This window comes from Xenopus laevis, chromosome 2S (assembly GCF_017654675.1).
Source record: "Xenopus laevis strain J_2021 chromosome 2S, Xenopus_laevis_v10.1, whole genome shotgun sequence".
Lineage (NCBI taxonomy): Eukaryota > Metazoa > Chordata > Amphibia > Anura > Pipidae > Xenopus > Xenopus laevis.
In genome coordinates, this window is record NC_054374.1 from 140,860,921 (window position 1) to 140,888,031 (window position 27,111).

The 27,111-nt window shown below is 39.1% G+C and overlaps 1 protein-coding gene across 1 annotated transcript; it reads left to right on the forward strand.

Moving 5' to 3' along the window:
• Positions 1 to 40: 40 nt before the first annotated feature.
• setdb2.S (SET domain bifurcated 2 S homeolog) lies at positions 41 to 26,590 on the forward strand (the record flags this gene model as incomplete). Its single annotated transcript, NM_001089296.1, is given in 17 exon segments — positions 41 to 82; positions 2,977 to 3,223; positions 6,372 to 6,478; positions 7,485 to 7,610; positions 8,269 to 8,364; positions 10,994 to 11,081; positions 12,387 to 12,944; positions 14,404 to 14,523; positions 18,173 to 18,342; positions 18,673 to 18,901; positions 19,571 to 19,679; positions 19,981 to 20,059; positions 22,347 to 22,579; positions 24,183 to 24,271; positions 25,873 to 25,963; positions 25,965 to 25,977; positions 25,980 to 26,590. Coding segments are annotated over 15 exon segments (2,097 nt in total). The 5' UTR covers positions 41 to 82; positions 2,977 to 3,223; positions 6,372 to 6,384.
• Positions 26,591 to 27,111: the final 521 nt, after the last annotated feature.

Consider the following 27,111-nt stretch of genomic DNA (forward strand, 5'->3'; position numbering starts at 1 on the left):
AGTGAGTGACAGAGCAGGCGGAGCTGAGGGAGGGGTGTGGGAAGCACAAACACTGTAGCAAACTGTACGGATTCCAACATAGGTAGGGGGAATGTGGGACCTGAATCACACAGAGCCCCCAATGCTAAAAATCTCTCAACCAACGTTTTAATGCAATTTTGTGTGATTTTTGAACTGCAAACCTATCTGTGCACTAACTATGCCTCACGCATAATGAACACAGCCAGAACCCGGAAATGATGACGCGAGGTCAGGACAACTGTTTGACATTTTGTTCCGGGTCGCGGGATGGCTAATAGATGAGTATGTAGAGAAATAACTAAGTTTGCACAGCTAAGGAGTGAATGTTTCTACTCGCTGATAAACGTAGCGCTGGAAACATGTGACTTCTTATTGTCTGTTTCTGGGCTGCTCCCGATTGTGAGCCCAGGACTGTACCAATGTGCGCAGGGTCCTTCTAGGCACGAGTTCTCTTGGCTGGTTTCTATTGTCCGCAGTAATTGCTTGTGACTCTGTTAGGAAGTGGCAGAGCCTTTGCATTAATTATTATCCCTGTTGCTGATCTGCAACTTTGGAGCTAACCGCTTACAATGAACTTTCAAACATTGGAATGTTCCTTTCAGTTTGGGGGACGCAGGGGCTAGTATTACTGTCATGCAGTGCTGGGGGGTTAGGGTCAGTGAGTCCCGGCCTGGGCATTATGTGAATGGAGTCTGTATGTCCTCCCCATTGCATGGCTTTCATATCAGCACTCTGCTTTGTCTTCCTACACTCCAACTTAATTGGCTCCTGACCAAACAGATTGTAAGCTCTTCTGGTGCTGGAACCGTTGTGAATGACGAACAATCTCTTTATAGCAAAAAAGAATTTGGATTTCATGTTTCATTTGAAAATTACTTTTATTATACGGCTTTTTATGTCTGGGTGACAGGTCCCCGCTTTTTCCTAAACTTCAACTCCCAGTACTCCCAGCTTTTCCTAAACTGCAACTCCCAGCTTTTCCTAAACTGCAACTCCCAGCTTTTCCTAAACTGCAACTCCCAGCTTTTCCTAAACTGCAACTCCCAGCTTTTCCTAAACTGCAACTCCCAGCTTTTCCTAAACTGCAACTCCCAGCTTTTCCTAAACTGCAACTCCCAGCTTTTCCTAAACTGCAACTCCCAGCTTTTCCTAAACTGCAACTCCCAGCTTTTCCTAAACCGCAACTCCCAGCTTTTCCAAAACCGCAACTCCCAGCTTTTCCTAAACCGCAACTCCCAGCTTTTCCTAAACCGCAACTCCCAGCTTTTCCTAAACCGCAACTCCCAGCTTTTCCTAAACCGCAACTCCCAGCTTTTCCTAAACCGCAACTCCCAGCTTTTCCTAAACCGCAACTCCCAGCTTTTCCTAAACCGCAACTCCCAGCTTTTCCTAAACCGCAACTCCCAGCTTTTCCTAAACCGCAACTCCCAGCTTTTCCTAAACCGCAACTCCCAGCTTTTCCTAAACCGCAACTCCCAGCTTTTCCTAAACCGCAACTCCCTCAAGCCTCCTTCTCTCCATGCCATCACGTGATGTTGGTAGGCCCAGCTCGGCAGAAGACTGCAAGTTAAAGTTCCCGGATCTTTTACTATACTTTTATTATACAGCTTTTTATGTCTGGGTGACAGGTCCCCTTAAATATTATTATCAGACATGTGATTGGTGTTCTCTCAGCTTTGGGCTCTTCAGTCTGTGGCCCTTCAGCTGCTGTGATCAGCAATTTCCTACCTGACAGCCCATTCTCTTATCTGTTCAACTGCAAAACCAGCTGATTCTTTTTGTTGGAATGATTATTGATCATAATATGTTTAGTAACCCATGTTGCACTGGTTTGTTCTGTATGCCCAGCTCTCTTCTCGTTTCTCTTGCTGGTTTGTTTTCTCTTTGATGACTGACAATATATAGACCGGTTTTGTTTCTCTCTTTGTTTTGTGGCTTCTCTTATTTGTTTTGTGAGCTCTGTTGTCACACAATGGTTTTGTGCTAGTCAGTGCCAATGGGGTTAAGGAACCAGGGAAGGAAATTCTGGGGATAGAAGTTTGAACTGTGTATCCAACCAGAGATAGATTTTATTGTTTTGCTACTTGGGTTAGAGGACCTAGTTATTATTTATATGAATATTTGTTTTGAGATTAATAATATATTTGGTTAAAAGAAAAAATGGTTCCCTTTTCCCCCAGAACCAGTTTAAGAGGTACTGGCACCCAAGGCAAGTACCTCTTGCCAGGCCTGGACTGGGAATCTGTTCGGCAAATGCCAGCAGGGTCGGACTGGCGCAGTCGGGGCCCACCGGGTTGTGAACCTCGGGGGCCCCGTGCGCATGCGCAAAAACTAGTGCGCATGCGCGAACGTCAGCCCCAATGCGCATGCGCGAACGGCAGCCCCAACGCGTGCATGCGCAACAGCGCCGAAATTTTTTTACTGCCGTTCGGGGGCCAATTTAGGACCGGGACTGGGCCGGCGGGGGCCCAAGTGGGCCGGGGCCCACCGGGTTTTTTCCCGGTTTCCCGCCGGCCCAGTCCGACACTGAATGCCAGAGGGGCCACTCTATGGGGCAAATGTACTAAAAGGCGAAGTGACTAACGCGGGTGAAAATTCGCCAGCGTGACGTCATTTCTGTACTTCACTCCCTAACGCCTGGCAAATTTGCATTTTGGCGAATGGACGTAATGACGTAAATTCACTAAGATGCAGATTTTACTGAACGTTACCTCTTGCACCACTTACTTTCGCGAGCTCAGACCAGGCAAAGTGCAATAGATAAGATAGGAGTTCCTCAAAAAATAGTCCCAAAAAACGCTAGCGTCTTTTCCTTCAGGGTGATAGGCTGAAAAATAGCGTCAATTTTTTTTGGGGTAACTGGCTTCCCCCCTACATTTCCTAACATATGGCACATAAACTATACAGTGGGCTCATGTGTAGGGCAATATAACAACTCTATTTTATTTTATTAAGGTTGGGCTTGTGTAGTGTCATATATTTGCTGCAACATATACGTCCATTCAACTTTAACTTCCCGCCGTATGCAAATTAGACAACGTTAGCGCAACTTCGCTTGGCGCAGTAATGCTAACACAACTTCGCCAGCGTTCAGCGCCCTGGACGCAGGTTCGGATTTTAGTGAATTAACATTGTCCTGGCGAATCTATGCCTGGCAAAGTGTTGTGATGTGAGTGAAGCCATTGCTGGTGAATTTTCGGAGGTTAGTAAATTTGCCCCTATATTTTGTTTAAGTGGGCCGCTCCGATAAACCTAACAACCTTTCACTGCATCCGGCGGACTCTAGGACCGCTCCTCCATGTTTTATCCCACTGTGGCTCCGCCCCTCCCACGCCTCTAGTGCACCCTTGCTGTGTATGTGTCCCAACATGGTCATCATGGAGTATGTATGAGTATATTTCCTCTATCGAATGGGAAAGCAGTATGGGCCGTGCACTATGCTAGGTGGGTGTCAGATGAGTTGGGGACAGTGTCTCTTTCATTTGGTCACATTGTACAGTGGGGGCGGGGCGCAACCTATGCTGTTGAGGAACACGGGGCTGCTGGAATGCACAGGAGCAGAGATTCACTACTCGTGAGCTTTCTACCTGCCCTGATTGTGCTACATCCCTACACAACCCACACACAGTGCTCTTCCTGTAGATAAAGTGTAGCGTCTCCCTGGCATTTCAGTATAGAGATCCATAACTCTGGCAATGAAATAGTGTCAGGTACTCGAGTTTCCCAACTTCAATCTATTGATAATCTTTTAGACCCATACTGTACCTTAATACTTCAATTGTGTGCACATTTGTGAAAGATTGTTTCGTTTATATATTGTTACTTCGGACTACAATTATTCCAGAGTTGTGAAGCTCAGTCCAGCAAAATGTACAGAGAGATCCCATAAAACTATGGCAGCATGTGTATTCCTCTGTACTAAGCACAATTCAGCAGGAACAGTCTCCTAAGTTTGCTCATAGTCTGTACAGAGAGATCCCATAAAACTATGGCAGCATAGGTATTCCCCTGTACTAAGCACAATTCAGCAGGAACAGCCCCCTAAATGCCCTGTCTTTACAGAGAGGTACCATAAAATTATGGCATAGTTATCCCCATTTTTGAGGTGGCTCTGATAAACGTGGGTCTGCACCTGTAAGTGGACACAGGTGGGCTTTGTTCAGTTTATTTTTGTGTTTTGTGAGGCGGGGGCATTTGAGACATTGCATTTCATTCCATTAATTAAAAAATTACACTATAGTGTTATTGTTGCTTTACCGTAATATAGGGATATTAGAAGTCCTAGGGTTTATGTGACCACATAAAGGCACAGAAAGGTTGCAGAAAGGCAGCTCTTAATGTAAAACATTTTTTGTAGTTTTACCCCAATATATGAGTGGATGTGTGCAAGACCATTGCATGTTTACATGTGGGCTGCTTTTTATCCCTAGTCCGGCCCTGCCTTTTGCACCCATCTCTGCCTACTCACCACCCCTTACTCGCCACTTGCCACAGCAACTCCCCTCGCTTACCTGCTGGCTGTTCTCAAGTGGCTAGGAGCTTAAAGTAAGCCATGGGGTTGGGTGGGGGATGAGATTGCACACCTCTTTTGAACCCTAGGTATGTGCCTCTTGTATCCACCAATTGTTTTGGCCCTGGCTTCCCCCTCTTACCACCACTAACACTTATTAATTTATTTAAAGATTTTTAGAGCTTTCACCTCTGGGTCAGTTCAAAGAATTTGTACTAGGATGCATAATGCTTATACCAGTAAGTTTATACTAGATCAGTAAAGCAGGGAGTGGTTCTATATAGATGTATATAAAGTGTGGTTTTATATGCGGTCTTCGCAATACATTTTTATCAGTCGTTGGCCTTCATGCATAATGTTGAGTTTCCAGATAGTCCCTATAAAACCAGATTCATATAAATATCACATGCCACATGCACTTAAATGTGGGTATTTTCTGCATTACATTGGGTTTTTTCTTTAGTTATTAGTTTGTCAAAAAAAATGTATTCAAAAGGCTTACCATAGCCGTATTGGTTCAGCAAAGCTACCTAAGCTTACTTTTTCACTGCAGAAAGTAAGGGATAGCAGCTAAGAGCACTTCCCTAAAATGCCTACCCCCTGTGAATCCAAGCAGTTCATAGATCGCTTGAGACTGTTGTGGGAAAATGTAATAAAAGGGGCAAAGTTTACTAGTGGTCTAATCACCTGTAGCAGTAAATCAGCATTTGCTGGTCACCTATTTGAAAGCAAACATCTTTGTTATTGGTTACAGGCAGCACCTGGGTAATGTGGTGCCTTTTATTACATATTGGGGTTGGACTGATATACTGTATGATGCGTGCTAGAATGTTTTCAGCACTGACATGAGAAAAGAAAAGTCTTTATTTTGTGGATAACTATATAATGGGGTTAAAAATTGATGATAGTACCCCATTACATACAAGCTCCTTACCCCTGTATCAGGCCAGTTCACCTCTTCCGTGCCAAAAAGTTGTTTTCTTGCCATGCATTCCTCCTGCAATCTGGACTGGGGTTGGGGTAATGCAGTAATAGCCTATACATATACTGCTTACCTTGGTTCCCCTAGGAGTTTTTTAAACAATAGTCAGCAGTGGTTTATATTCCTTGTAGAGTTCCATGTAGAAATCTGGAGTCACAGTTATCAATAAAACGGTAAAGATACAGCTTTAAAGCCATCCACCTGTTTTGCAACAACAAATACACTAAATGATGAAGAACTGAATAATCCATTTTGCTGCGGCACCAAGTAATTATGAACGTTTATTGCAGTGTTGTGGTTACATTATGTGTTTCAGGCTTAGAACTGCAGTGAGCTGGCTGATTCACTTCTGTATTTTCAATGTAAGCTGCTTAAATCCACACCTATATTGTATTTTTATATTACGCATGCAAACATACAAAAGTAAACAGCAACAAGCCAAGAGACCATTTTTTTTGCAACAATTGCCAAATAAGAAGCACTGCCTAATCTATAAAGTCAGCAGCTGCATAAAAACTTGGTGGGAGATCCACATTCTGCCAACCTCTGACATCATATGTAAAATGAAGGATCTCAAATGCCTCTGTCCACGCTGCAATCAAAAGCACTCGCTAAGCATTTTTGGTGTGCCATAGGCCTAAGCCCCCAAACAAATATTTATTTCAACAAAGTTTAAGTTGTGCTACTGCTGAGTCTGAGGAACAGATAATTGCAAACAATTCATTATGTGTTTAATCCTGCAGTGTTCAGAAATACATTTGTAACAAATCCTCCTTTTCAAAGGAGGTCAAATATTGTTAAGAAACAATTTTTCAGAATTTGCTTTATAAAAGAAGCTATCCGCTAATTTCTATACAGGAGAGTGAAATAAATGGAGCAGAGTGCCAATGCTCGGCAGTCAACCCTACGTTCCCGAACACAAGAATTAAATACACTATCTGTTTTGTCCAAAGATGTATCGCTCGGTAAGCTTCTATTTTCTATAGTAGACCTATAAACCTATACTACTTAAATGCAACATTTTGTTCTCGATTTGTAAAGTGAGATGAAGGTGCCAGTGAGTCCCAGATCTTGTGTATGCAAAAATATATTGATCTGATATTTCTAGATGTCAAAAACACTTCTCTCTGGTCTTATCCAGATTGTGTAAAGTCACAAAGACTTTTTTTTTACATTGTGGATGATCATATTTTCTTTTTTAAAATTTTTTTATTTATGCATTTATAACATACAACAACATTAAACAGTGCAACAGAGGTTCTACAAATACATTGCATTCTTGCATCTGAGGTACCTCCAATACACCTGTATTAATCAGGAAGCAGCTTATTCATAATAGTGTTTAGCAATCTGGTAGTGGGGGAGGAGGACTTTGCTTTCCGGTGGATGGTTCATAGTCTTAAGGGGGTGAACAAGTAGTGTCAGTCTTTAGCTTCAACCAATTTCCCCCAAACCTTGTCATATTTGTGCGGGCACCCTCTTGTTGTATAAGTAAGTTGTATCAGTGGGAGGTGAACCCTAAGAACATTGAGCCAACTGGTAAGTGTTGGGAGGGAGTGTGCCATCCATTGAAGTCTTTCTAGCATAGAACAGGGTTCTAAAAAGAATACGTGTTGCTGAATCAAACACAATATCATCCACAATGCCAAAAGGCATGTTTTGGGTGTGAGGATCGTGCTGATTTTAGAGGGCAGTAGTGTGTTATTGAGATTCTTTATTGTGGTCAGCGTATGGGTCACATAGAAGCACCCTTATTTCTTGCAAGAATTACTGTTAAGCCTGCAACTCTGTAAATTATTAAATGGTTTGCAATAATTTAAACTATTTTGTTCACATTGACTGAAAAGACTGCTGCTCTCAAAGTGCCATGTTTGTAATTTAACCAAGGAAATCATTTTGTGTTTTTATGAACAAACTACAGTTGACTATACCTAACAGTTTGGAAGTCTTACTCTTGGCTTTGTTTTGCAGAAGATGCAAAGAAATATTGGAAAGATCGTCAAGCGGATGGGAAAGTAGACTGGATATTTGAGAAAGTATTGAACAAGCTCAAGATTCTTTGGCAGAAAATTAAAGATGGGTCAGCAACAAACTTAGGTTGGTTGAATTATTTGCGTGAACTAATTTGAGCTTATGCAGTCAAACTATTTGCTTAAGATGCATGGTTTGCTTAACAGGTCATAGCAGTAATTAAAGATAAAGGGAGAATGGTACTATAATTAAAAGAGTGGTTCACCTTTTAAAGTATATAAAATGAAGTTAGAATGGCTAATTCTAAGCAACTTTTCAATTGGCCTTCATTTATTTTTTTATAGTTTTTGAATTATTTTCCTTCTTCTTCTGACTCCTTCCAGATATCAAAGATGAAAAACTGAACTCATCTAAAAAACAAATGCTATATAAGACTACACATTTATAGTTATAGCTACTTTTTATTACTCATATTTGTATTCAGGCCCCCTCCTATTCATAGTATAGTCTCACATACATTTTAGGGTAATTTGCAAACTGGAATGCTGCTGAATAAAAAGCTAAAAAACTCAAGAACCACAGAATATCACTCTCTACATAATGCTAAATATGTTAATTATACTTATATGATAATAAATAGAGATCAATACATAAAGAGCAACAAAAAGTTTGCTTATCACCTAATAAAGGAGAATAAGCCATGCTTAGTTATTACTTTTAATCTACTTTGTTTCTATGTTTAAGTTACTATGGGCGTGCTATACATTTTTTATTTACTTCACAGAATATGTAAGAGCTGTGATTTTGGTTAATGAAGCAGGAAATTTAGAAGAGGACTTGGAAGAGGACTTAAAAGAGGACACTGATACCATACACATCGGTATGTATATTTCAAGGCTAGAGAATCAGTACTTTAACAACTAGAAACCGCAATATAGATTTTTCTCCGATAAGTGATTTTTCTCTGATAGTGTTTAGTACTTGGACTGACATAAATTGATGGTATCTCTTTTTACAGGGAATGAGACAAGCCGTTGTCAACCCTGTTCAGCCAGCCATGCCCCAAATGATATTATTTATTATCCATTCCACAACCTGACTGCACATGCTCCCTACATGTAGGGTTCAAATTTCCAACAGCCAAATCTACAGGGAAAATAAACATGATCGTATAGTTGCCTTTCAAGTGACTCTGAGAGCTGTATTCATCATGTTACTATTATACAGATCTTTGCGAATTGGCTGCATTTAGTCATGCTGTAACATAACAATCAAACCTATTTTAATCACTTATGTGATTTTAATCCAATGATGTGTTCAAAAGGGTGGCTAGGGTCTCATACTTAAAATGGTTTCAAATCTTATCTGCTTTCCATAAAATAACTGATTATTACATGGCAGAAGAAAAGCATTTGATAACAGACAGATTTATATGTGTGTGTACATTTTTTTGGATGTGCACATTACTTTTGCTGCTGTAAAGAAAATTGTTCTTTAATCTACATCTGTTTAGTTGTACCTTCCTTGCCATTAAATATGGTATAAAAAGTTGTTAAACCGCTCACAAAGAATGGTTAACATGATGGTTTTTTTCACCACAAATCTGCATTATACCCTCTATATGAACTATTATAAAATTAGCTAATTAAGATGAAGAAACATTAAGAAACATTATTAAGAAATAATATTAAAGGGGTACAGTAGTTCACCTTTAAGTTAACTTTTCGTATGTTATAGACTGGCTGATTCTAAGTAACTTTTCAATTAGCCTTCATCTGTTCTTGTTTATAGTTTTTGAATTATTTGCCTTCTTCTTCTGACTCTTTCCAGCTTTCATATGGGGGTCACTGACTCCATCTAAAAACAAATGCTCTAAAGCATTGATCTCCATAATGTTCGCTTATGCCCGCAAATCTATTACCTTGAAATGGAAAGCTGACTTAGCCCCAACTATTCGGTTCTGGGAATCCCTGATCATCTCTGCAGTACCGTTATACAAACTTCTTTATACTAGAAGGGGCTGCCCGGCGAAATTTACAAAAATTTGGTCCCCGTGGATGGACATTCATGAGAATCCTGCTTGCGGGCCTAAACACCCACCCTAGCATTCCCCCATAGGGTTAAATAGATGGTACACCTGTTCCCCTTGGCACCTTAGCCGCTATAGGTAGATCTTGACTAGCGCATAACGCAGTAAAGCACGAGTTGAGTTAGGTTGTTCTGGTAGTTTTATTGGTACAGAGATACGACACCATACATTGGTTTATTGAAGGTATAACCGCGGACTACAATAAAATCGATAAAACAACAATAAAGAGAAAATGATCTTAAGTCATTGTATACTGTAATGGTCTCAAATGCTTGTTGATTGTACTCCTGTGAACCTGCTTATTGACCGTGTTTCTGTACTTTATTTCAATAAAGCTTTGTTAAAAAAAAAAAAACAAATGCTCTGTAAGGCTACAAATGTATTGTTATTGCTACTTTTATTACTCATCTTTCTATTCAGGCCTCTCCTATTCATGTTCCAGTCTCCTTATGAATTAAATGTATGATTGCTAGGGTGATTTTTACCCTAGCAACTAAATTGCTGAAACTGCAAACTGGAGAGCTGCTGAATAAAAAGCTAAACTCAAAAAACACAAATAATAGAAAATGAAAACCAATTGCAAATAGGCTTTGAATATAACTCATATGAAAAGATAATTTAAAGTGAACAACTCCTTTAAGAAATATTATGATTTAGAAATATAAACCACTTCAATGTGAAGAATTCATGAATACTAACAGTACTTGCTTGTTCATTGAATGGGCAATGGGCGGAATAGTGGGAAGATGAGAAGAGCATTAGGATAGGTTATGACTGTCTGGAAAGAGAAGACATAAGGAAAGGTCTAGAAAAGTGTACAGATATCAAGGAAGGAGTGCAAGTACTGTAAGTAGTATGTAGGGGCGGGGCGGCAGAAAGGTCTCCGATATTGTGGAAGCAGCAGTTGGGAGGCAAAGACATGCAGAAATTGGGAAAAGAATGGGATTGATGAGTAGAAAGTTTCAAGTAAGAATTGGTTTCAACTCTGGTCATATCATGCTCCAGGTGGGTTAGCATAAAGATGAAGCAGATATGAAAAGAAGGAAGGAGGCAGAGAGGTTTTACAGTTAGATCAAATTTAACTTTTAGGCAGGGCTTTTTTTCTTAGCAGGTGTATTAGAGATAAACCAACACAAACAAAATAACTAACTTTGCCAGAAATTCTGCATGTAATACTTCATCTAGGCAAAAAGGGGCGACCCCCAACTCATACATAAAGAAAAAATACGTTAGTTCCCCTTTAACTTTTGGTACTATATTTAACCATTGGTGTGCAACACAACTTGGGAAGAGAGGATACATTTACCTAAGTAACATGCACACTGCAAATCACAATCATTGTCTAATATTACACATTCAACATAGTATACATATTATAGAAATAGCAATGTGGGCTTCTAACTTGTTCTTGTTTGTTTAGATATTCACAAGGAAAATGAAGTGCAGGAAAACACAGATTGTTCTCCAGAAAGAAAGGAGGACACATGTCTTAACCTAAATACTGATTGGTAGGTATAAAATATATTTCGGTTTTTAACTAGAATAGCATTAAAATCAGGATTCAGCTGCTGAATATTCACATAAAAAATGTGGACTTGCTTCCATTTAATTTTTAACTTTCACAAACTGGGCAAAGTCAGGTTTAGAGGACAGGGGGGCCTGGTAATGCAGAAAGACTGAAGCCTATCCCTGAGGGGCATCATTAGCATAAATAAAGACTATTTTCAAAATATCAGTAACCCCACAGCCAAATGGAATTTGCATCCAAATAATTTGGGGTTTTCTGTGGGCACACACTCTCCAGTTACGTGTAGTCCAGTATAAACCTTAAGCTGGCTAGACCTGTGTGATATTAGTATAATGAAAAAAGAAAGTCAAGTAAAACTCAGATTCAAAGGAAACGCAGAAGTATATATACCTTACTTATTTGTGATTTTTGCCCACACCTTGTGTCGCAACTCCTTCCCCTTTTAGACTGTAAGCTCTTTTGCATGGGGCCTTCTTCATCTTTTATATTGGTTACTGTTTACTATGTATGAATTCTGTATGTTTTTTATATAAACACATTTATTTTATGGTGCTGCAAAATATGTTGGTGCTCTAAAAATACATGTTATTAATAATAATGATATGTATACAATTAAGGCAACATGTAGTTGGCTTGATGTTTATTTTGTATTTTTTTCCTGTGGAAAAAACTATACATTTGTTTCACAAACTATTTATTGTTGAACTACCCTGGCATAAGAGACTTGTAGATTGATTGAGCTTGGCCATACATTAAAAAAACTTGCTTGTGTGTTGAGGTTACCAACCAACAGAGTATATGTTTTCCAGATTTTGCCATCCATGCATTGGACCAGATTAGGGGGCTATACCATAGGCGTTAGAAGGGGTCTATGCACTGTGTTTCGGAACATTCCGTAATACAAATTGATCTTCCACAGAGCCAGGTCTATGCTCTGTCTTTACAGACCCACTGGGTATAAATTGTACTAGTTTCCCAACACATTCCTTCCCCCGACAGTATATTCAAACCTGCCTGATAGATATCAAGCACATTCCCAGTCAGTTATAAGAGAGGTAGGGAAATATTGTTGCCCTATACATTGGTCAGTAAGTTGTGACTTGGTCTGAAACGTGCGATTGGAAGCTTAGGTCGGCCTTGCGTGGCCCACATAACACTTTAATGTCACCTTGTTTACACAGCACAGAGTTTTGTCATTGGTGTAGCCCCAGAACAAATCATTCCTTTTATGTACTTTCTGCATCTATCATTGTATTATTTTTATACTCTGGCATTTTATTTCCAGTGGGACAGATGTTTCAGGTTCTGAGCCTGAGTGCAACAGCACAGTTTCGCCTCCTGCTGCAGAGAGGGTCTATTTTGGAAACCATTCATGTGGTCCATCTTGTCTCTCTGGCATTAATTCATTTCTATTTACAAAAGGAAACCCTCTACAACTCCCAATCTCCTGCGACTTTCAGAGGTGCCATCTAAAGATAAATAGCCCTGATGACCTGTCACATATCCTATATAAAGCTCCATGTGGCAGAAGCCTGAGAGACTATGATGAAGTGCATTCTTACCTCACTGAAACTGGGTGCCACTTTTTAGCTGTGGACAACTTTTCTTTCAATAATCATGTTCGGTTGGACAGCAATTCATCTTTCAACCAAGGAATTGTTCAGGACTGTGATATAAGCAACGATGTGGAGTCAGTGCCAGTTGCATTCTCCAATGAAATCGATAACACAAGACCATCTAATTTCATCTACAGAAAGACCTCTTGGCCACCAGGATACTCCTTAAATAATTTCACAGACATCTTTGTAAAATGCTGCAATTGCACTGATGGCTGCTTAGACATGTGAGTATTCCTTCCCTATGTGTCACTGCAAATGGGAGTTCTAACTGTGTTTACCCTGTGCTGTTCCATTATATCAGTATTCTTATACAGCATAAGTGCTGGAAATTGCCTTTCCATACTTTTTCTGGTGCTTATGCCATACAGGTGTTTTACCAGTTAAATTATATCTTTGAATGTTTTGTCACTCACGCTGAAGGAGACTTTGCGCCCGTAACAAATCATCCTGTGTGCCGTCACCCTAAGAGGCAGAATTTCTCTGGCAATCAGAAAAAAGTTAACACATATAGATTCCAATAAGTGTGAAATGCATTAGGGTTCCCCAGTTTGAATTTTCAGAAATCTGCCCCTAAGGGGTAGACTTATCAAAGAGTGAAGTTAGAGATCTCCACAGGTGAAATACCGCCTCTCTCCATTAATTTCTATGGGATTTTTAAAGGCGTATTTATGAAAGGGTGATAGTCAAAGTTCACCATTTGATAAATACGCCTTTAAAATCTCATAGAAATGAATGAGAGAGGCGGTATTTCACTCTGTGGAGATCTCTAACTTCACTCTTTGATAATCCTACCCCTTAGGGGCAGATTTCTCCACTGCTGCGGACTGTGGAGATCTCTAACTTCACTCTTTGATGAATCTACCCCTATGTGTTCTTGAATGGATGATATTTCTTGTACAAACCCAGGTTTTAAGCACAGAATACAGACAAAGCAAAGCAACCAAAATAGGGCAGAAATGCATGTAAAAATGTAATTATTCTTTATAATGCATAGCTATGGGATTGTCACATTTATAATCTTTATTAGAAAGGTCTTCAGTAAAGAAAAGTTCTCTTTATTCTTTACATACCTATTTATCATGCTGTGTAGAATATTGGAAAAATACATCACTGGTGATGTTCATAGCAACCAATCAGCAATTAGATTATATTCACCTACATTAGAATATTCACCTACATGTTAGAAAGTAACAGCAAAGATCTGATTGGTTGCTATGGACAACATCACCTGTGATGTTTTTCTCCAATGTTTTACACAGCATGATAAATAAGTCTCATAAGCAGAAGTCATTAAGATGGAAAGGGTGAGAGGCGCAGAGGCCTGGCTGAGCTTTCAAAGTGATGGCTACTGACTCTTAAACTGACCATTCATGCTCAGATTGAACTGGGCATGTAATTCTGTACATGATATTTTGCCAGGCTAGACATTAAATAGTCTTCATCTCCAAAAATAAAGATGCATTTAGATTTAAAAGAGCAGTCAGTATGGCAGCTCCCAAATGCATTCATAAATACAAATATGTTGTTTGATAATCTTTTTTTGCAATGCACATTCTTTTATGATGTTTGTAGAAAAAAACATGAAGCTTCTCTACAACCATGTATGTTCCATTTTATGTGCTGTTCACCAATTTTATATTTTCAACTGCATTGTGTTAAAATATTTTCAATTTCTTTTATCAGCTTAACTTGTTCATGCCTGCAACTCACAGCACAAGCATTCACGAAATGTATGGAATCGTCCCTCGGTATCGGTCCCCTAGGCTATAAACACAAAAGACTTCAAGAACCTATCCCTACTGGGTGAGTCAGAGCATTTTGTAAAAAATATATAACTTTTTCGTGATTTTGCCAAAGGCAAGATTTCTCTGTTATAATTACTTATTTCATTGAATATGAGCAACAAATCTGTTCAGTTTGAAGCCAAATGAATCATGGCTGTTCTGTTGTACAGCAGCTTTCAGAAATGACAAAAGTGGTTGATTCGTTTTCCCATTAGAAACTGTATGCAGTGAATCACACGGTGGCAACTAGCAAATACAACCCAATAAATGCTAATCAATAGTCCTACATCAGACTGAAGCAGGCCAGTGACTCTTTTGCTAGTGTGGGGGGGTCATGGAGACCAGTGAAGGGTTGCATTATATAGCTACATTAACAGTAAAGGGAGACTTACATATACATACAGGGGCTGTAAACATAAACTTAATTCAATATCTCAGGCCCATACCCTTAGGCAGGGAAATTAGTATCTCTGCATACTTTTCCTTATATCTTTGTAGCCACTATGATAAGTGTTCGGAAGATATGATAATATTACTTAACATACATAATAGCAGTACCATAAGGTGTCGTTCAATATGCTTTTTACCCTTTATTTAGTGCCTAGAGATGATCTGACTCACAGGGATTTCATGGGCACCACACAGATGGTAGTAATGGTAGCTCTACTCTAACAAACAGACAATTGCTACTTATATATAAACTCCTAAACCCACAGGCAATATCCACTTCTGTATGGCCATCTCAGTTGCTGTGCTGATATAGCGTTTAGCTACTTATCAAGAACATCCTTAAATCTACAAACACACCTACCATCCTACCTTCATTTATTATTTATTATTATTATTTTATTAACATGTATTTATATAGCGCCAACATATTGCATAGCACTGTAAAGTAAATGTGATTATACAACTAAATCACATGAATTATATACATAGAACATATGGAGTTACATACATCACAATCAATACCAGTACAAAAGGTGAGGAAAGCCCTATGCAAAGGAGCATACACTCTAAAGGGAAGGGAGTAATACACAAGGTGTGGGAGTGGGCAAGATTGAATTTAAGTGGGTGAGAAATGTGGTACTGTATGTGGTGTTGCATTTGGTAGTTAAACAGAGTGAGGGTAGGCTTCTCGAAAGAAGTGCATTTTAAAAGATTGCTTGAATGCAGAAAGGTTGGGAGAAAGTCAGACAGACCGTGGGAGAGAGTTCCAGAGGAGGGGTGCAGCCCTTGCAAAGTCTTGAATGCGAGCATGTGAGGAGGTAATGAGAGAAGAGTTGAGTAGCAGGTCAGTAGAGGAGAGTAGTAAGCGGTTGGGTGAGTATATAGAGATGACTTCAGAGATGTAGGGTGAAGCAGAGTGCTTTGAATGTCAGGGTCATTAATTTGAATTTGATTCTGAAAGGTAGCGGAAGCCAGTGCAGGGATAGACAGAAAGGCGTGGCAGAGGAAGAGCGGTTGCTGAGGTGTATGAGCCTCGCAGCAGTGTTCATTATGGACTGGAGAGGTGACAGTCTCTGGAGGGGGAGGCCAATTAAAAGAGAGTTACAGTAGTCTAGACGTAATCTGACGAGAGAGTGAATAAGAATTTTGGCAGCATCTTGGGTGATAAATGATCATATTTTGGATATGTTCCTTAGGTGGAAGTGACATGATTTAATAAGTGACTGGATATGAGGAGTGAATGACAGAGCAGAATCTAGGATAACCCCAAGGCACCGGGCCTGGGGAGAGGGGGTGATAGTGGAATTGTTTACTATGATGGATACTTCCGGGATGTTACTGGTGTTAGTTGGATGAAAGAGAATCATTTCCGTTTTAGAGAGGTTTAATTTAAGGTAGTGTTGCGACATCCAGGTAGAAATAGCGGACAGGCAGGAGGAGACGGGAGTTAGGAGTTCTGGGTTGAGATCAGGTGATGAGAGATCGATAGATATTTGAGTATCGTCAGCATAGAGGTGGTAGTGGAAACCATACGAGTTGATTAATTTGCCAAGGGAGGAAGTATAGAGGGAGAATAGTAATGGTCCCAGGACATGAAGCACATGTCATGGTAGCAGCACATAAATAAAATACTCCATATTCTCACCAAACAGTGTCTTTATATGTCCTTCCTTGTAGTAATAGAGCCAGAGGCCATTCTCAGAGTTGAATATGTAGAAATATACGGCCTAATCATTCATCTAACAAATGCAGTATTCATAGAGTGTTATGTAATAACCTTGGCAAACTTTGTACCTTTCTCCTATCCCACACATCACCTAACCAGATATTTATCTATCTCTCTCTCTCTCTCTCTCTCTCTCTCTCTCTCTCTCCCCCCCCCTCTCTCTCTCTCCCTCTCTCTCTCTCTCTCTCTCTCTCTCTCTCTCTCTCTCTCTCTCTCTCTCTCTCTCTCTCTCTTCCCCTCTCTCTCTCTCTCTTCCCCTCTCTCTCTCTCTCCCTCTCTCGTATATATATCGTACACTTTAGCAAATGGACCCGCACTCCTTTGATCAACCGTGTTCATTTTTAATGCATATCCAAAGTTTTGGCCCACATTAGGGCCTTTTTAAAAAACAAATTGACAAATTGCAAGTGAATGTGTGCATACTTAAATACCTTTTAAAATTGGCACCAAAAATGATGTCATAGGCAGTAAAAGCCTTACAAAAAAAAAGCTCATTCGTTTGTGTAAACATAAATGCAGTACATATTTCTTACCACACTGTGCCACTGTTGTGCCATTGAATAATGTGTCCAACAAGGTGAAACAGAAGTGTCCATTCTGAGATAATCCATTCAAAAAACCTGCAAGTTTATACAGATCAGATACTTAGTTTACATAATGACAGATACACATTAGCAACTTTATCATGCTATTTATCATGCTATTGTGCTACAGCTTCTATGTTTCAAAGTATAAATACTTTTTTAAATCTGTCTGAGCACATATTACTCCAGGAGAAAATGAATATATAGATATATCCAGTGTAAACAGGTGCACACTGGGAAGTTTTAAAAGTTAATAAATAATTTCATATATTAGTTCAAGTTAAAAACAGACCAATGTTTCGGTCTACATCTAAAGCTCCCCATAGACGCGACGATTCTTCTTGCCGAACGACCGATTTTAGGGAAGCCCGACCAATCCTTCGAAATTATCGTGCGGTTAGTGGGATTCGAACGATCGTACATCTTACGATTTTTCGGCCGACATCTGTCAGGAAATTGATCGGCCAGGTCAAAAAATCTTTGTCGGTCCCAGTGCAATCTATTTATGTTTGCAGGGCCAAGCAGGCAGCTCCCCTTTGTTTTCCTGGCAAATTGGTCATTTAGTTGATCGTACGATCGTTCTGAGAAGATCGTGGTCTCAAGATCTGATCTTTTAAAAATCTCAACATCTATGGCCAGTTTAAGACCTTTATAAAGACTTAGATGTAGACCGAAACGTTGGCCTGTTTTTAACTGAACCAATAAATCTAACTTTTAAAATTTCCCAGTGTGCACCAGTTTACTCTGGATATTTATTACTACAGCTTCTCACAGGTAGCACCCAGGTCGTTTGTACCTACGATAATGATATTTATGCCATTTGTTTGTCTATCAAAAATGAACCTGCATATTATGTCAGATATGCTTCTGTATTATCACTAGTAATGACAGATACCATTGGTGCACAGATTATATGAATGTAACGTGTCCTGCAAGTGTGATCGGATGCTGTGCCAGAATCGAGTTGTGCAGCACGGCCTTAAACTGAGACTGCAGGTCTTCAAAACAAATACTAAGGGCTGGGGTGTCCGCTGTCTGGATGATGTAGACAAAGGGACATTTGTTTGCATCTATGCAGGTAGGTAAAAATATTTTTATATAATTTCTATTCATTTTTACCTACCAAATACTGTTAGCAATAGAGAGCAAACAGCAGACTGAGTCTGGACGACAGTGATGGTATTTATGATCATGGGGGTTAGGCAGGGCACTTGGCCAAATAGTACTGTCCTATGAATTTTGTTCCATTCACCGAGCTGCTGATTTTGCTTTGTTCACACATATAAATTTAATATTATTTAATGTCAATTAATTATTTAAATATCTCTTTAAAAATGTTAGTTACTATTGTAACATGATTCGTTATGTTTGCATTCACAAGTATGTACATAAAGTGTATTTTTAACAGGAAGAATACTAATCAGGACAGCAGATTGTACTGTGAAAAGCACACCAGATGATTCTGTGGCATGTGGTAATGAAGATCATGAAGATAGCACAAGCACTTGTGCTCTAATATTAAGCAAACGGAAGAGAAAGACGTCCCATTCAGACTCTGAAGTCACAATTATGCATACAAACCCCTACAGCATGCGCAGCCATGGATTATCTGTCCATAGACTATCAAACACATTCAGGTAATTCACCATATTCTAATCATACAGTCCATATGCTCAACACTAACCAGGCTCAGGAATTCTTACTGCAATATAACAATATTATATTCAAATACAACATTAAGTCATAGAGTTTAAAACTGTGTGGCTGCTTGAATGAATTTATACTATAACATTCGGGGTAAATCCTTGCTTGAAGTCATGGATACCAAGGGTATTACTACAGGGCCATAAGCCATTGTGCAAAATTTGGTTTCTACTTACTGCTTTTTCAACACCCATGCCTCTGTGAACATCAATTTTATAATCCCACTACCTCGATCCATCCAATTAATTTTCCAATTGAAATTACTGTTGAAAATGGAATCTATCTGGCTTTTTATATTCTCTACACCAGCTGATTAACAGACCTATAGGAAAACTGATTTCTGCTTATTGTCAGAACTATATATATATTGGAAGTTGCTTAGAGATGCATTTTGTTTCATCTTGCAAAAAAACTGTCTTTAGCTGGAGTTCCCCTTTAAATAATCTTCTGCACTCTACCCTGTACCCTGTAATTTCCCATGCTATGCTAAAATTGAATAAATGCTATGTTGTTATTAAACACTATTTTAATTTTTTTAACATTGTGTTGTGGGTGTATTTTCAAGCAATATGACTTTCATATTTGTATCACTTTTAACACAGTCCAACACAGGCTAGATCTGGTGGAAGAGAATTCTCTTTGCAGCCACTTAGAAGACCCAAAACAAAGACCTCCATGCTCCAAAAGCGTAGAAGGCAGCTCATTGAAGAGGTGATGCACAAAATATCTCAATAAGCTCTATAGCCCACTAATTAGTACATACACTATTCATGGGATGCAGTTTTCTATTAATTTACTGACATTTTATCTATCTTTCAAATGCTCTGCTTTTTCTGTGATTAAGCTAAAGACAACTAAAAATCTCTTATTTCTCTACTTGAAAGGCATCATACTGATGTGTCCAACGTCACTGTTGATGGTTTTTACTTTATTCTGGCTAGGGAGAGATAGTAACTAGTCCCTGTTGTGTAGCTAAACTTCAGCTATGTATTGTCACCATTTTCTTTCGCAGGGAGCGTGCACAGTTCAGAACAGTTCGGAAGAGGAGGGTCCAACACCTCCACAATCGCCTGAGCAGAAATCCAGTGCAGGTGATTTTATTTATTATTGTTCGTGAAGATTGTAATTCATGTAGGTCATGGTATATCATGGTCATGGTATATCTGTAGAAACAAGTCAAATCTAGGGTAAGTATTAGTCTAGGCCCTGACTGGCCCTTGGGGTCCCCAGCAGCAACCTGCTGCCCCACTAGTTATGCTTTTGCATCTGCATGTTAGTAAAAGGATGTTATGGGTGTTAAAAATATATCTGTAGAAATAAGTCAAATCAACTGGACTTGCTGTGTTTTTCCTTGAAGATGTTTCACTAGTCATCCAACTGGCTTTCTCAATTCAGAAAAAAAAAACTAGTTTGAATAGAATGGGGGGGGGGGTGCGACATACACATACATATATCTGCTACATACAATGCTGTTTTGGCACCTCTCCATGGAAGGTTTAATAACACGTCAAAGATCCAATTTTGCTAATACAATCAACACCTAATTTAATGACATAATTGTGGATTATAATAAACAGATTATGCTGATTGGAGCAACATTCCAGATATAAACTGAAGAAAGATCCTATGTACAAGTTATTCTAAATTGAGAAAGCCAGTTGGATGGTGAAACATCTTCAAGGAAAAAACACAGCAAGTCCAGTTGATTTTACTTATTTCTACAGATATATATTTTTAACATCCATAACATCCTTTTACTAACATGCAGATGCAAAAGCATAACTAGTGGGGCAGCAGGTTGCTGCTGGGGATCCCAAGGGCCAGTCAGGGCCTAGACTAATACTTACCCTAGATTGTAAACTCCACTGGGACTGGGACTGATGTAAACAATGAAAAGTAGTAAATATTTTTTTTGGAAAAAGGTCATTGTCCCAAAGTTTGCTTTTTATACAAATTTTTCTTCTCTCTTCCCTCACTTTCATCTCTTAATAGCCTCTCCTTACATACTATTTTAAACACTAATACACGCTAGTGGACAATGTACAATTCATTTATACAAAGCTTACAATGAAAATGGGACTCCAAACCTTTAAATAAGCATAATTAAAACCAATTAGAAAAGAAACTACAATTTATTATAATTCATAGATCAATTTATTAAATACTCAAGCTCATAAAATCCTATAGAGATACAATATGATGTCATATTAACATACACAGAGTTACAATAGCAAATAATCTAAAAATTATCAAAAGTTAATCAGATGGTAGCAAATCAGGACCTTATATAAATAGGTAAAATATGTATAAACTAGACATTAAGCCCGTTAAATTAATGGGCGCTAGAACATATGTAGTCAAACATTTATAAAAACCCATTTCAGAGTTTAAATTCGCCAGAGACGGTCCGTGGGGCACATGCGCAGTAGCGCAATCCCATGGATACAGGGACTGGACGCAGAGACACTTCAACTTTATTATATAGGATATGTGTAAATCAGTTCATAAATTGGTATTGCCTATGTAAAAAACGGTGAATTCTCAACATAAGACACAACCCGCTTCAAAAGAAATAACTCATCCCGGGACAGAATATGTGTGACTTAAAAACTATGGAGTTCTCTCCCTCAATGCCACTCCATAAACAGCTTCCAAAGTGAGAGACAGACGTTCTCCTTCTCTGCCAATGCTCCGTACACTCAAATTGGCACCCAATGGACACAGCACACCAGAGACCAATTCAAGCCGAAGTTACAATTAATAAAGTTTCCTTAACTCCTTACATACTATCATCTATCCTTCCATCTAGTTCATCAGCTTGTTCTCATATAGCAATGGATGCATGTCTGCATTCAAGCAATTTGCTGCATAAAAAGAATGAAAAAATGCATTTTCACTCTGAAATGTGCCCCATGTATGCATCCTGTTATTTATGCTGGCACAGCAAACGCACCCTGAGACATTGGGCTGTTCATGCAATGACACATTACTGTGAATCAGTGGCGGAACTACCGGGGGAGCAGGGGGTGCGAGCGGGCCAGGGCCCGCACCCCCTCAGGGCCCCCCAGCAGCCCGCGCGCCACTAAAATGCAGGCTGAAAATTGCGAATGGTGGGGGGCGGGGGGCCCGCCCGCACGTCACGCACCAGGGCCCGCCCCCCTCTAGTTACGTTACTGTTGTGAATGTATGTGCTGGAAGCCTGTCCTTGTTTAAGATATCCAGCATGGAAACCATCATAGGTTATAAATATTCATAATACACACCGACTAAATTGAGAATTATTTTTATTGAAATAAATTAATTATATATAAATATTGATATTAGAAAATATTTCCGTTAAGACTGAACTGATAACCAAAATGATTGTATATCTTGCAGGAACCAAAATACAAAGAAATGAAAATTCTGATGAGACTGCTTCAGGGTATGTGTCAGAGGAGAGCAGTAGTTCAGTTATTTCTGGGGGACATCCTTTAGAAAAACCCATATCCAAGTTTAAGTCAAAGCTAAACAAAACGACCGTGTATCTATCTACCTCTCCGGTACAGACAGAAGAAAACTTGCATTTCTTAGATGCATCGAAAGAAGGGAATGTTGGACGGTTTCTAAATGTAAGTAAGTAAGTAAGTAAGTAAATGTATGTAAGTGAAAAATAACACTGTGACAAAATCGATTGATTCGAATTGTGCAACTTTTTCAAATTGACACTCCGAAAACTCAACTTTATCAAGTTGTCACTTTGTGATGTTCCAAAGGTTAAAGGGACCATCTGCAGGTTTTAGCTGGAAGTATTTTTGGCTTAAAATTTTTAGCAGCTTCAGAGCATAACAAATCGAAAAAAAACAGTGGTATGTCTTTCATTTCCCAGGAACATCTGAGTACTGGGGTGTTTTCTGAACAAAGATTTTTAGTGAAGCAGTATTCAGTTGTATGAATTTAAATCAAATGTGAAAAACTGGCCGTGCAAAAATTTGGGTTTGTAATTTTGCAAATTTGAATGTATGTAACTGCTCAATATGGATAACTGGCAACACCAAATTGGTTGGATTAGCTTGTTGAGCCTTGAACTTTACAGGCAGGTGTGTCCAATCATGAGAGAAGGTATTTAAGTTGGCCAATTGCAAGTTGTGCTTCTATTTGACTCTCCTCTGAAGAGTGACATCATGGGATCCTCAAAGCAACTCTCAAAAGATCTGAAAACAAAGATTGTTCAGTATCATGGTTTAGGGAAAGGCTACCCTAAAAGCTGTCTCAGAGGTTTAAACTGTCAGTTTAAATGTAGTTTAAATGTAATCAGGAAATGTAAGGCCACAGGCACAGTTGCTGTAAAACCCAGGTCTGGCAGGCTAAGAAAAATACAGGAGCGCCATTTGTGGAGGATGTATCTTTACATATTTCTACAATTCAATGCAACTTGCACAAAGAATATCTGTATGGCAGGGTGATGAGAAAGAAGCCCTTTCTGCACTCAAGCCAGAAACAGTCACCTGTTGTATGTAAAAGCTCATTTAGACAAGCCACAGTCATTTTGGAACAAAGTGCTTTGGACTGATGAGACAAAAATGTAGTTATTTGGTCATAACAAAAAGCTCTTTGAATAGCAGGAGAAGAACACCGCATTCCAAGAAAAACACCTGCTACCTACTGTCAAATTTGGTGGAGGTTCCATCATGTTGTGGGGCTGTGTGGATAGTTCAGGGACTTGGGGTCCTTGTTAAAGTCGAGGGTCGGATGAATTCAACCCAATATCAACAAATTCTTCAGGATAATGTTCAAGCATCAGTCACAGTCAGACTGTCCACAAGCATACCAGGAAAACTACCAGTGTGCCAGGTATCATTAGGCCCCACTGATCTCAACATTACTATTTTCATTATATGACTATACCAAAGAGAGAAATAGGAAGATGCCAATACCATGTCCATTCCCCATTTTTATGTGCGATCAAAGAGAAGAAATGGAAGATGTTTACACCAGGGAAATTCCCCGTTTCTGTATGAGAACAAAGTGAACAATTAGAGGGAAGGATAGATGATAGTACGTAAGGAAAAGCTATTAAAAGAATAAAGAAATTGACTGAATAAGGAAGGGAAAATAGTATGGATAGTTGGCTTGTTATCTACAGTTTTCTGGTGGGCCCCTGGCACACCAGTACAACACTGATTTTAATTGTTCAAAACTAACACATTTTTCCTTTTTCCTGACTCAATACAGCACAGCTGCTGTCCCAATCTATTTGTGCAGCAAGTATTTGTGGATACACACCAGAAATGTTTTCCGTGGGTTGCATTTTTTACTAACAGGTAATAAACACACATTGTCACTTTTCTTTATTGCTGGAACTTAACATATGATATCATCTGCATAATATTTCCCAGGTTGCTAAAACGAAAACTAGTTCTAATCAGGCCCTGTTTGGGAAGGCCATAATGGCCCAGCCATAAAGGGCAAAGTTTCAAGGGTGGCATGCTGCTCCAGTGCTTAATGATAGAACAGAGCCACAATGGGCAGGCAGGAGATTTCACAGCTGTTTGAAACTCCTGCCCACCCAAGTCCATCATGCAGCTCTGTTCTCTCTGTGTGGAGAGAGAGAGAGAGTTTTTCTTGATTTCCTTTATTGGACTAAGCACGCTTCATTTCAATGTATGAAATGTGGTTTCTTTCACTTGCTCTTTTAGTATAACCATTGTGCCATTTCCAAATGTGCTTTTTAAGGAATTGTTCAGTGTAAAAATAAAAACTGGGTAAATAGATAGGCTGTGCAAAATAAAAAATGTTTCTTATATAGTTAGTTAGCCATAAATGTAACGTATAAAGGCTGGAGTGACTGGATGTGTAACATAATAGCCAGAACACTACTTCCTGCTTTGCAGCTCTCTTGGTTTCCACTGATTGGTTACCAGGCAGTAACCAATCAGAGACTTGAGAGGGGGCCCCATGGGTCATAACTGTTGCTTTTGAATCTGAGCTAAATGCTGAGGATCAATTGCAAACTGACTGAATAGTTATGTCCCATGTGGCCCCCCTTAAAGTCCATGACTAACTCAGCTTTATAGAGCTGAAAAGCAAGAAGTAGTGTTCTGGCTATTATGTTAGACATCCAGTCACTCCAGCCTTTATATATTAAATTTTTGCCTAACTAACTATATTAGAAACATTTTTTTATTTTGCACAGCTTATCTATTTACCCAGTTTTTACTTTTACACTGAACTGTTCCTTTAAACCATGTTCTTGCTGTAGTGTTTCCAGACCCTTATGGGCACATTTACTTAGCTCGAGTGAAGGATTAGAATGAAAAAAACTTCGAAGTTCGAAGGTTTTTTTGGGCTACTTCGGCCATCGAATTGGCTACTTTGACTTCGAATCGAACGATTTGAACTAAAAATAGTTAGACTATTCGACCATTCGATAGTCGAAGTACTGTCTCTTCGACTACCTACTTCGCCACCTAAAACCTACCGAGCACCAATGTTAGCCTATGGGGACCTTCCCCATAAGCTTTCCTAGCAATTTCTGATCGAAGGAAAATCGTTCAATCGATGGATTAAAATCCTTCGATTCGAAGGATTTAAACGTTCGATCGAACGATTTTTCCTTCGATCATTCGATCGAACTAAATGCGTTAAATCCTTCGACTTCGATATTCGAAGTCAAAGGATTTTACTTTGATGGTCGAATATCGAGGGTTAAAGTGATGTGTTTGTGATAACTGAATGCAACTAATTTTTTCACAATAAGTTTTATTTTTCTCAAATGTTAATATACAAATTAGGGTTCAGATTTGGTTTGGTATTTGCCCAAAATCCAAAATGATTGCCTCAGGGCAACCCTAGAATTAATACTGACTGTTTATATGCATATGCTTGGAATGTAACTTGTTCTTGCTATTTTATCTTTATCTAGTGTCGTAAAAGCTGGAACAGAACTAACCTGGGACTATAGCTATGATATTGGGACTGCTGCTGATCAGGAAATCCAATGCCTGTGTGGTCAACAAACATGCAAAAATAAAGTTGTATGAAATATTTCCAGCATTTCACTCTAGTACTGATGGAAGCTCAACTCAACTCTGCTGAAAACAAATCCCTTCTACAAAGGCTTTATAAATGGTGGAGTCTTACATGTAATGTATTAGGCGTTATTATAGGACATTAAGGGGCGTTTTTTGCGAATGTGTTATGTAATGTCTCATGTAGGAGAGGCCTTCACTAGTAGTAGTCCTGAAAACATGGAACACATTCCCAGTTTGAAGGGGTGATCCCTGCACGTGACGTAACTGTGGCGATTTTGACTGCTCTCTAACTTTTTCATGTTGTAGACAGGCTAGGTTATAATAAATTATGATTTAAAAAAAATCACAGTTTAGGTACACACCCAGCACTTGGCCTAGGTTGAACAGACAAAACCCAAAAAAGATTATTTGTCACTCGATGACCTGCAGAATAATGTAGGCCTTGTGGTGCTGCATCAGAGTTTTAGCGGTGATCTGCAGAGAGATATTAAAGACCAATCATATGTATCAAAATTGTACTATCATAGACAAATGTTTTCTTTTTACATGTATAACCGTAGTCCCAACAAAGTAGGGATAGCAGTATGTTTATCCTTCAACAAGTTAATGCTATATCTAAACAATTTCATTCACACACTTTTGGGGAAAAAAAAGACATATTTCCCTTTGTTTAAGAAAGCTGAGCCTAGTTGTAAGTTTGGAGGGGTACAAATATCTCCCGCAGTAACATCATGGGATCTTATGCCAGAGTGTTGTGTTCACCAGGGATTTTACTATGCACACCCAGTGTGTTTCCAATCAGCCAGATATAAGATGTAAAGCTTTCCCTGCAGCAGTAAGCAATGACTTTCAGTCTCTTCGGAGGACTTTTGGGGCTGCTAATCAGGAAATATTTATACCCGGTAAGAACTTGCTTAAGTTGGGACAAATCATTTGTGTGATTCTCAGTACCTTCTATGCATTTAAACAAAGGTTTTGAGTACATCAGCAATATACACACACTTTGTATACGTTAGTGGTTCCTGAGATATTAGCAGTTTTAGACTGCTAATAGCAGGCTTTCGGCTCAACAGCTCTCTTTGGAGTATGCAGACAGAACAATGCATAGTAATTTAAGGTGTATGTAAATT